This window comes from Salmo salar, chromosome 20 (assembly GCF_965601325.2).
Source record: "Salmo salar chromosome 20, fSalSal1, whole genome shotgun sequence".
Classification (NCBI taxonomy): domain Eukaryota; kingdom Metazoa; phylum Chordata; class Actinopteri; order Salmoniformes; family Salmonidae; genus Salmo; species Salmo salar.
Window position 1 is genome coordinate 61,552,076 of NC_138310.1, and position 12,522 is coordinate 61,564,597.

Genomic DNA, 12,522 nt, shown 5'->3' on the forward strand with positions numbered 1-12,522 from the left:
ATTACAATAGCAATAAGTAGGCTATGTTTATATTTTTTAGTCTTTGGTTTATTGCTGTGTATATGCGCCCATTCTGTGGGTGAGAATATGGAGTTTCAGCACCTCGTGAAAGTTCGAGACACATTATGAACTTCCCTCTTGCACCCAATTCAGCAAACAGATAGTACCTGATCTATACAAGCAAGCCAAAGCCTATGTTTTTAATGAATTAGCCATTGCACGGCCGACCCAGATAGCTAGTTTCAGCTCCGAGACAGGATTGTGTCAAGGCACAGATTTGGGGAAGGGTACCAAAACATTTCTGCAGCATTTCATCATTCTTAAATGGAAGAAGTTTGGAACCAACAAGACTCTTCCTAGAGCTGGCCGCCCTGCCAAACTGAGCAATCAGGGGAGAAGGGCCTTCGGCAGGGAGGTGACCAAGAACCCAATGGTCACTCTGACAGAGCTCCTCTGTGGAGATGGGAGAACCTTCCAGAAGGACAACCATCTCTGCAGCGATCCACCAATCAGGCCTTTATGGTGGTGTGGCCAGACGAAAGCCACTCCTCAGTAAAAGGCACATGACAGCCCACTTGGAGTTTGCCAAAAAGGCACCTAGAGGACTCAGACCATGAGAAACAAGATTCTCTGGTCTGATGAAACCAAGATTGAACTCTTTGGCCTGAATGCCGAGCATCACGTCTGGAGGACACCTGGAACCCCCCCTTTGGTGAAGCACGGTAGTGGCAGCATCATGCTGTGGGGATGTTTTTCAGTGGCAGGGACTGGGAGACTAGTCGGGATCGAGGGATAGATGAACAGAGCAAAGTACAGAGAGATCCTTGATGAAAACCTGCTCCAGAGCGCTCAGGACCTCAGTCTGGTGTGAAGGTTGACCTTCCAACAGGACAACGACCCTAAGCACACAGCCAAGACAACGCAGGCATGGCTTCGAGGCAAGTCTCTGAATGTCATTGTGGCCCAGCCAGAGCCCGGACTTAAAACTGATCGAACATCTCTGGAGAGACCAGAAAAGCTGTGCAGTGACGCTCCGCATCCCTCTCAAGCTCTGTCAGGTTGATTTGCAGGGAAGAATGGGAGAAACTCTCCATATACAGGTGTGCCTAGCTTGAAGCGTCATACCCAAGAAGACTCGAGGCTGTAATCGCTGCCAAAGGTGCTTCAACAAAGTACTGAGTAAAGGGTCTGAATACTTATGTAAATGTAATATTTATTTTTACATCAATTTGCAAAAAATGTCTAAACCTGTTTTTGCTTTGTCCATATTGTGTGAAGAGTGAAAAAAACGATTTAATCAATATTAGAATAAGGCTGTAACGTAACAGAATGTGTTAGAAGTCAAGGGGTCTGAATACTTTCCGAATGCACTGTAGGTCCGGCCGGCTGGCCAGATAACTGTTCAGATAACCCTGCTCGCTCCTCGCTTTGTGGGTTTTACAGACACTTCCCACGCCTTGGCAGCAAACCTCATTTAGTTTACTCTGCGTGCACAACCAATGTGGAATTCCAGCGGCGTTTGGAACTACCGATCTGTGGTCAAGAAAGCTGAGTTCATCCCTTCACTTTTTGGCCCTGACGGACACTTGGACTACCCCAGAGAACAGTGCTACTACAGCTGCTTTCTCGTCATCGGACTATGCGTTCTCTCATAGTCTGAGTGCATCTGGTCATTGGCACAGGGCTACTTATTTATCCTAAATAAAGATTCTCTTCTCCCTCTCTCACCTGTATCTCCTCATTTGGATGACAACAGTCAGTTCCGTTGATCTTGGTACCCTGTGGTCTCTATTATTGTCACGTTGGTATGAAAGATCGGGAGACATTACGATTTCGCCTGCCTATTTAAAAGAAAAATGATAATGTTTATTTCTTACCCAAATTACGGCGTGCTGTGTAAATGCACGGGGACGAAGACCAAACAAACACTATAGAAAACACAGGGTTGAAACCCAAACAAAAGAGCGAGGAGTACCTCGAATAAATATGACAAGTGCACAATGATTAACACACAGGACGAGACCCGTAATCATCTGCGCAATCCACAATGGCACGAAAGCCAAAACACACAGCACAGGTACTCGCACAAACCAACGGACATTGTAACAATAATCGACAGGACACTGGTAAACCAAGGGCACACTTGTACAATTACTAATCACTGGGAATAGGGGCCAGATGTGCGTAATGAAAGTTCCGGGGGGATCCGTGACAATTATGTCTGGTTTAGTGTATCATCATGACTTAACATGAGGCTGAAATGAGAATTGCTTGGACTACTATAGATCTGTTGTTCCAGTTATATTTGTTTTTCTAACTGATAATAATCTCATAGATATGCTGTTATTTTCTAGCTCAATGACATCACAGCTAGCCTTTTAACAGCCATCAGCACAAATCATTATGCTGTGGTAGTGAACTATATTAAAGAGCATATGTGGCTTCATTTACAGTTACAATACTGAAGGCCTGGTTGCTCCAGCTCTGCACTAAAATGTCATTCAAACGGGATTGTTTTCTTACTAGCCGGATTAGGTATCCTGTATTCATATACCTAGCAGCTTTGTGTTTGTAGCATTTGTCTGGATTCTGGAATGAATCAATTTTGATCTGCTTGTCTTGGGCTGTGAGGTTATTGTACAACAACTCCCAAGGAGACTCTTGGACAATAACTGTGTCACATTACGGATGTTTTTTGTGACATTGCGTTGGAAAATGTATCAATTGAAATTCAATCAAACGCAGCTGACACAATACACTAATGTATATTTGAAGGTAAATACATTGCCTTACAATTTTAACCTAGTTCTGGTTTTCACACATGCACATTTCGGAATCGATGTCAGAAAACCCACAAACTACAACAAGGGCTGATAACAGTAGTGTTACATTAATTCCTGTTATTCTTTTGCTCTGTCCTCTACCACTTCAGAGCCTGTGGTTGTAAGTAAAGTAAACAGGAAGTAACAGACCTAGTGTATATTTAACCCCACACAGCCATTTTAACGCCATCCGTTCTTATATTATGTATAGATCTCATCTATGAAATCTGGGGGCTTTATCCGGGGCTTGGGTCAGGTGATAGATATAGACACAATGGTTTCCTCACAGTAAGACGACGGTGTGTCACTATCACGCCATGTGTATCCTGCCTGAAGGGAGGATGGGGCGGGTGGGACTGATAGGCTAGAGGTCCTGTCGTGAGCTCTATCTCTGGAGGATGTTTGCTCTCAGATATTATCTAATATGACATGTCACAATATGACACATCACAGGTGTTCCCAGGCCAGTTTTGTTAAACACTAAAAAGTCTGTATAACGTGACTATTATTTAGAGCATTGTTACAATGCAAACGATAGTCTTTTTTCATGCTAAGGTTATTAGCCAGTGTCCATAGAGGCACTGTCAGAGACAGCCTAGGCCTGTTGCACCCTGCTGGTGTCACCATATGGGACTAAGCCCCTGAGAACCATCCTGAACTAACATCCCTAAAGAACTCTGTAAAACAGGCTCACGTAGGGGACTGCCCTGTTGATCTGTTTCACCACAGCTGTCAGCTTAGCACAACTAGACTGGGGTTTACACACACCCTGCCATTTAACAGTCATGCAAGGCAGTCCAACATGTTTAGTAATGTTTCCACTGCCATGACTCAAGCAAAATACTATGAAAACTCTATGAAACATGTAGAAATATGTTATGCTGCTGCCATAAAGCCTGGCATCAAATAGATTTAAAATAACCCACCAAATGTCTTGTGGTTTTATATCTAAACTCTTTACCAGTCAACCAGAACCCAGAATCAATCTGCAGGCCAGGCAGTCACAGTGATGCAGCCATTTGAGACGATGTACAACAGCTGCATGTACCACTCTGGCTTGTATTCTGGCTTGTCCTAGGCTTACTCAGTACTGTGTTAGTAAGGGCTTACTCTGTGCTTTCTGATACCTTTCGTCTCTCAGTGAGAACTGGCCTAACACGCACACATTAAACCCTGATGTATGTGGATTAAACAGCCGCCTTACTGGAGATTACTTTTTTTATCTAGTGCCTGGTAAGTTAGTCACTCACTGATGATGGATGGATGGGTGGACTGACACTAGTTTCCTCTTTTCCTTTTCTCCCCCACCTCATCCCCTCTCACTGCCTCTGTGTCAAATAACTTCTGAAGATTCCTGTATTTAAGCCACGTCCTGTAGTTGGCCAAATATCAAGCAGCCACGTTAGCTGTCTCTGCTGCAGCCGGGTGTGTGTGTTGTTCAATTATGTAAATTCTGAATCTGCTGTGTTGTATCTTGCCCACGTCATGCTCTCTGATATCATAATATGCACACAGCAGCATTTCTAATCTGAGCCTGGTGGGCCTCACACATTCAGATAAAAGCGCAGGGGTTGTTGTTTGTGATGTTTGTCTCCTGGGAATTTGTGTGTGTGTGTGCACGTGCGTGCGATTATGCGCACTAGCATGCATTTGCACGCTGGATTGTCTGTGTAAAGGCGGCAGTGACTTGGCCTTGTTTTTCGGTGTAAGGAAGATAGTTGAGTTTCCTACTTTAATTGGGTTCCAGTGCCCACCCAGTCATGGCAACCCTGCTTTCTGGCTCTGTGCTGAGGGCAATCTGGGAATGCTGCCTGAGCGGCAGGTGGCACCAGGCCACAGCAAACACATTCCTCCCCCAGGCAGCCCTCGACTGGAGGAAAGGCTGGTGCTGGCCACAGCCCGCTCTGCTCTGCTCTGCCAGAGGAACTTTGCATTGATCAACATCTTGTAGCCTACATCCTGGGTTATGTGGAGATTTAAGGAAGTTCCTGATTCAAAGCGTTAAGGCTGTGTCCATGCTGTTGCTTTCATGACCTAAACAGAAGAGATTGAGTCAACACACTTGCTTGTGACAGTCAAGTTTATTTTGTATGCTTGCCCACTTTATTTTGTTTGTGCTTCCAAAAGTGATATTGAGGCAGAGGGACAATGAAATGTTTACAGGAAAAATGTTTGACACAGGCTATATTTACATACTTTCTAATCCCTGTTCAGGAGACATGCAGGACTATAACTACCAGAAGCCCACTTCCTGTTCCTGTCAGTCTAGGCCAGACAGGCACTCTCCTCTATGGGCTACGTTCCAATATCCATTCTAGCGTTTCACTTAGAATGCCCAATACATTACTTCATTCACATAGTAAGCTAGTACCGATATTGGAACAGAAGCCTGGGTTCTGTCCTCAGTCTATGTCTCTGGCTCTTGCGACTGACAGAGTCCAGCTCTACTTACTGTTACTGACACTGATATTATTACATTTAACAGATACAAGTAGCTATCCTTGATAGTGTCGCGCCAACTCCCTCTCTCCAGCGCTCAATGTCACCAGTCTACTAACCACTGGCCCTGGCAACCATTATTACGCACACCTGCTCCACATCATTATGCACACCTGCTCCACATCATTATGCACACCTGCTCCACATCATTATGCAAACCTGCTCCACATCATTATGCACACCTGCTCCACATCATTATGCACACCTGCTCCACATCATTATGCACACCCGCTCTACATCATTATGCACACCCGCTCCACATCATTATGCACACCTGCTCCACATCATTATGCACACCTGCTCCACATCATTATGCACACCTGGACTTAATCATCACCTTGATTACCTTCCCTTTATTTAGCCCTCAGTAGCCTCAGTCATCAGGCAGTGTTGGTTTGTTTTCATGTTCATTACGCAGCCCCTGTTTTGTTCATTTGCCTTGCATCCTTGTTATTAAACTCTTCTACTGCACCTGCTTCCTGACTCCCTGCCTATACGTGACAGAATACAACCTCACAATATGGAAGCAGCAGAGGAGAAAACCATCTTCCAGAAGGTCCAGGAACAGGGTCATCTACTCCACCAGCTGGCGCAACTGTGTACGGCCATGGAGGATGTCCTCCGCATTCTCCACCGCCTCGACACCACCAGCGAGGCTCCCCAGATCCCTTTCAGAGGGCTTCCGACCATGGGTCGTCACAGTGAGCCAGTCTGCCAGCCTACCCAGCCGTCCGCCCAGGTCAGAGATGCCCTACTGTCCCTTTCAGAGAAGTATGACGGTACTTCATCGAAATGCCATGGCTTCCTACTCCAGTGCTCTCTCTATTTTGCTCCACCACCGAGAGGTCCAAGATTGCCACGGTCATTTCCCTGATGACCGGGCAGGGGTTGAAGTGGGCTACGGCTGTCTGGGAGAGAGGAGAGGAGGCGCTAGGTTCCTATGAGAGGTTCATGGCTCTGTTCAGGGCGGTCTTCGACCATCCACAAGAGGGCGGAGAGGGAGTTGAGCGACTACTCCAACTCCGGCAGGGTGCTCAGACTGCTGAGGAGTAGGCCCTCACCTTTTGGACTGTGGCAGCCTCCAGAGAATTGAATGAGCACCCTATTCTGAAGAGAACTGCACGAGGAGGTTGGTGAGCCAGGACAACAACCTTTCCCTGATGTGCTCATCGCGATGGCCATCCGCCTGGACAGCCTTCTTTGGGGGCGCCGGCGCTTCTATCGCCCCTCACCCTTCCTGGGGCCAAAGGCAGATACACATCTCTCCGCGGCAGAGTGACGTCGCCTGAGACAGCTGGGCCTGTGTCCCTGTTGCGGCCAGGAGGAGCACCGGCTCCCAACCCTAAGTCCACTGAGGCAGATGGACGGCCCTGTGATCATCCGTCTCCCAGGGTAGGCATGAGTATTCCTTCATCGTTTTCCGCTAAACCCTCCCTGGTTTCCATTTCACTGGTTGGCTATCTCTCAGTTGTTGTCTCTATGGCTCCAATGGACTCCGGTGCTACGGGGAATTTTATCGACCAGGCCCTCGTCTCCTCCCTGAACATCACCATGTACCCGCTCTCCTCTCCTTTCCCGGTCCAAGCCTTGGATAAATGACCATTGGGATCCGGCACCTTCACGCACATTACAGCACCACTCACCCTCACTGTGGGAACCTTGTACCAGGAAAGCCTTCCCTTCCTCATTACCACGGTTACCTTACACAAAGTCATCCTGAGGCACTGTTCCAGCAGGTCTTCTGGCACTATGGCCTTCTGGAGGGCATCATCTCCGACCGTGGCCCCCAATTCACGTCACGGGTATGGAAAGCCTTCATGGAGAAACTGGGGGTCACGGTCAGCCTCACTTCCGGTTACTAGCCTCAGTCTAATGGGCAGGTGGAGAGGATGAACCAGGAGCTGGTTAGGTTCCTGAGGAGTCACTGCCAGAACTAGCAAGAGTACTGGGCCCGATTCCTTCCCTGGGTGGAATACGCCCAGAATTGATTGTGTCACTCCTCCACGGGGCTGACTCCCTTCCAGTGTGTTCTGGGTTATCATCCAGCCCTGGCTCTGTGGATCCGAGCCATTACTGTACATCAACTCAATTTCCAGTTTCATAGCAAAGGTTCTGAATACTTATGTAAATAAGGTTTTTATTTTTTTATAAATTTGAAATACCCGTTTTGCTTTGTCATTTTGAGGTATTGTGTGTAGATTGAGGACTTTTTTTATTTCATCAATTTTAGAATAAGTCTAATGTAACAAAATGTGGAAAAAGTCAAGGGGTCTGAATACTTTCAAAAGCACTGTCAATGAGTGTCCTGTGACCTTATTGACCTCTATTTGCCAAATGTGTTAAAGAGACACTATGGTGAAAAATTTGATAAATGTGCTTTTATATGGTGTCCCTGGATATTATACAGAGGATTAACATGTACTGTAGAGGCCAACTCTTTCTGATCTGCAAGGGCCTAGACTAAGGGCCGGGGCTTTTTTCTGGATATTTTCCCCCTTTCGCTGGGTGTGCTACCAGTTCCCCAGGTAATGCGGCTACCAGTACATCATGGAGTGCGACTGTCATGTTGGAGAGTACAAACACTGCATCCAGCAGTGAAAGTTTCCACAGCCTTCTCTCTCTTCCACAGCCTCCTCCTTCTTTCACCCCTCCTCCTCTTATCCCTCCTCCACTCTATCATTCCATGCTTCTGGTGCTTCACAGTGACAAATATGTTGACAGCACTTCTGTTTTGTTCCATTGCAGAAAGAAGAAAAACAAGAGAATAAGAAAGAAAATAAGTGACGGAAACGCCCCACAGCAAGCGGAGTGAAGGGTCTTGTTTGGTGTGGTGGTACAAGCCAGGCTTTGATGCTGTTCTTCAGTGTTGTCACGGGGAATTCACAGCCACAGTGATCAATAAAGAGAAAATGAGCAACAACAAACAGTGATACAAGAGTCTGGTATTAACCTGCTCTGGGATCAATTGTCTATACTTGTATTAACAGTTTTTTCTCTCTACTAGTATATTTTCTCAGTAGTCCTAGCTCCTGGAACAAACACTTTCAACCCTTGGATATAATAAATATAGGAAACATAAATACTAAGTGTACCTTGATACCAAAAGCAAACTATATTACACCATATAGCACACAAATATAAACCCCAGAAATCTAAACTATTTGAGCAATAATGCAAAAGAAAATACAAAGCTTCAATCATGAGTGAAATACTGTGTGTAAAGTAAAATGTTTCAATTTAACCCAGCTTTATTGAGACATCATGAACTGTTTATCCAACACTGCCTCTTAGGCAACACTAAAAACGCCAGTCTGTCTCAATTCAGTACCATTCTCCATCTGAAATATTGACCATTATAGGACAAATCGTGCCTAAATACAAATCATTAAAATCAAGACAGAAAATATTTACACAAGAAGCAACCTATTATCACACAGTCAAACTCTCATTACATTTAGTAAGTTCATGGTATCGGTCAGGTTTATCCAATGAAATTTGGTAGCTAATAGCCAATACTGTATGAGGAATATGTTGGGAAATTGAGACTATGGAAATATTGAGACAACAATGGGAATTTACAACCTACCAAGTTGAATAAATATTTATACAACGCATTGCACTTAAAAAAATATTACAATACCGACTAATATTGACAGATATCAATGTACAGAACTAAAATACACTATAGTACTATACTCAAACGATGATATATTCTGCAAACCGCCTTAAAAGGAGGCTCCTCCTCAAGGAGAGTGACGTCAAAGCAAAGCCCCGCCCCTTTGAAAGCTTAACGGGATGTTGAATGCATCCAGTCTGGGGCTGCTAGCTAGCTAGCAATGTTCACCTTTTTATGTAACAAGAGTGGATGTTCAAGAGGTAAGAGAGTCGGAAACATGGCAACAAATTTGCGGGAGCATCGACATACAGCGCCGAAACTGTGTGTCTCACTTTTCGTCTTCCTCCTTTTTGTTGTTGTCCCCATCACGGCTCTGAGCGTCGGCGAGGCGAGGCTTGTCAGAAGCAACACCGCAGCGAAAGAGGTAGAAGACTATACAAAATACTACAATTATGTGCAAATGACCCGGCTACTGAAGTTCATGGCCTTGAAATACCCTCACATCGCCAACCTGTCTAGTATAGGCCAGTCCGTGCAGGGCAGGGAGTTGTGGGTTATGCGAATCACAAAGGACCCCAACGCTGACGTACCGGGAAAACCCAAATGTAAATACGTGGGGAACATGCACGGGGACGAAACTATCTCGAGGCAAGTATTGGTTTACCTTGTGGAATACCTATTGACGAGGTATGGAGAGGACCCGCGTATCACGGAGTTGGTGACGAGGACGGATATTTACATTATGCCCAGTATGAACCCAGACGGGTTCGAGATGTCCAGGGAGGGGGACTGCAGTGGCGGCGCAGTGGGTCGTTCCAACGCCAGGAACATGGACCTCAACCGAAGTTTTCCTGACCAGTTTGACAAAATCAACATCCAGCAAGAGGATATTCCCGAGGTTACAGCTGTCATTAAATGGATCCTGGAGAAAAAGTATTTATTTCTCTTTTCTATTTACATAGACCTACATACACCATGGTTTGTTTAGTTTACAATGTTTATAACCAAATTCAAATGGTGAGATGGGGCTCAACGTTATGGGCTACACCAGGGGTAGGCAACCCGTTTCCTCGAGTGGCCCAGGTACTACAGAATTTTGTTATGACAGCTAAACCAACTGAGATAATTGATCACTTAGCTAATTGCCTTAATTCAACACATCACACACCTGATCCTCCAGGTCAGTTAAATAAAAAATATGAAGTGGCTGCGGCACTCCGGGAGCCTGGGCTACACAGACATCCCTTACTGCAAATAAAATTATAACTGCTAAAACCAAGGATTTTACTGGCAGCCTGCATCTATCATTGTTCCTATTGTTCTGAAGCACCTCCTCATGGACCCTAAATACCCCCTCCCTCCCTCTTTATTTATTTGATTTGTTATTTAACTAGGCAAGTCAGGACCCCTGAAGGATCAATCCATTTACCTAGGGGCCCACTGTTGCCAGCTAACAGTTGTGAATTCCCTCGATCAACATCAGACTCCAATAGGCCAACATAGGTAGCCTGCCGTACGACTTTAGTCCAGCCACCTTTGTCTAAAGACCTGTCAAAACAAACTATACCTCCTCTTCCAGCTGTCGAAAAACATCTAATGATGTCATGTTATTGCATATAGTTTATTTTATTAAAGCACATAGGGTTTGTCTATATATGGAAAAATACACATCGACTTTCGGTCGACCAAGATTTTTTTTTTTGTCGGCGACAACCCTATTTGTTATAAACCCGTATTGCAGCTCAGCGCTTTAGCTATACAGTCAGGACTATGCTATCTTATGTGTTGGTAATGTTTTTGGCCCTACTGCAGGATATGTTGCTGTTACCGTTATAGTCCCATCTGGTGTGTAGAACCTCCTGCATGGACAGGAAATCACTGTTATCTATTGGAACACAATAGACCAAATCAAATTATTTGTCACATGCGCCAATTACAGCAGGTGTAGACTTTTTACTGTGAAATGCTTACTTACGAGCCCCCAACTATTATTAATAAATAATAATAATAAGTTAAATAAAGAAAATTATTCATTATTAATAAAAAATGATATATTTTACTTTATTTAACTAGGCAAGTCAGTTAAGAACAAATTCTTATTTTCAATGACGGCCTAGGAACAGTGGGTTAACTGCCTTGTTCAGGGGCAGAATGGCAGATTTTTTTTTTTTTACCTTGTCAGCTTGGGGATTCAATCTTACAACCTTTCGGTTACTAGTCCAACTCTCTAACCACTAGGCTACCTGTCGCCCCATAAGTTAAATAAAGAAAAAATAGTAACACAATAGTGAGGCTTTATACAGGGGGTACTGGTACTGAGTCAATGTGCAGGGGTATGGGGTCGTTGAGGTAATATGTACATGTAGGTAGGGGAAAAGTGACTATGCAGAGATAATGAACAGAGTGTAGCAGCAACGTGTGTGAAGGAATGCTTGTGTGTGTGTGTGTGTGTGTGTTGGAGTGTCAGTGTGGTATATGTGAATGTGTGGTTAGAGTGCAGTGAGGAGTGTACATCGAGCCTGTGCAAAAAATTATAATAAGGGGGTCAATGCAAATAGTCTGGGTAGTCATTTGATTAATTGTTCAGCAGTCTTATGGCTTGGGGGTAGAAGCTGTTAAGGAGCCTTTTCGTCCCAGCACTCTTAGCACTCCGGTACCACTTGCCGTGCGGTAGCAGAGAGAACAGTCTATGACTGGGGGGGCTGGAGTCTTTGACAATTTTTAGGGCCTTCCTCTGACACCGGCTGGTATAGAGGTCCTAGATGGTAGGGAGCTCGGCCCCAGTGACGTACTGGGCCGTATACACTACCCTCTGTAGCGCCTTGCGGTCGGATACCGAGCAGTTACCATACCAAGTGGTGACGCAACTAGTCAGGATGCTCTTGATGGTGCAGCTGTAGAACTTTTTGAGGATCTGAGGACCCATGACAAATCTTTTCAGCCTCCTGAGGGGGAATAAGCGTTGTCGTGCCCTCTTCACGACTGTCATGGTGTGTTTGGACCTTAGCGATGTGGACACCACGGAACTTGAAGCTATCGACCTGCTCCACTATAGCCCCGATGATGTGAATGTGGGCATGCTCGTGTGTGTACTTCAGCTCAGCCTCGGATAGTTAAAGGTTTCCCCCCTTTCCCTTCCCCCTGCTACAGACAGGCAGACGGTAGATACTAGGCCTACTATATATCCCCTGCCTCCTGATAACATTGTGTTGTTGTTATGTCCCTCCAGGTTTGTCCTGTCAGGGAACCTGCATGGTGGCACTGTGGTGGCCAGCTACCCGTTTGATGACTCGGCCTCCCACATAATGCAGGGTCACTACAGCCGCTCTGTGGACGACAACCTGTTTAAACACCTGGCACTGACCTACGCCAAGAACCACCCCGTCATGAGGACCGGGGAGCCTAAGTGCCCAGATACCCCTGACGAGACTTTCGAGGATGGCATCGTCAACGGAGCAAAATGGTACGATGTACCCGGTAAGACTTTTTCCTCCTTAACTATCAGACCACTGATTATGCTCTTTGGGGAGCAAAGGTCATGTTCTTTTTCCTTCTTAGTTTGTTGAAAAAGAGTATAATTCACAC

General features: G+C 45.5%; 1 protein-coding gene across 3 annotated transcripts in view; it reads left to right on the forward strand.

The window, feature by feature from the left end:
- Positions 1–9,098: 9,098 nt before the first annotated feature.
- Positions 9,099–12,522, forward strand: part of LOC106581036 (carboxypeptidase D) — a 34,436-nt gene continuing 31,012 nt past the window's right edge. For all 3 annotated transcript variants that reach the window (XM_014162708.3, XM_014162709.3, XM_014162710.3), the window contains exons 1-2: positions 9,099–9,870; positions 12,167–12,414. In XM_014162708.3, coding sequence (XP_014018183.2) covers positions 9,158–9,870; positions 12,167–12,414 — 961 coding nt within the window. In that variant the 5' untranslated portion in view covers positions 9,099–9,157. The remainder of the gene's footprint in view (positions 9,871–12,166; positions 12,415–12,522) is intronic.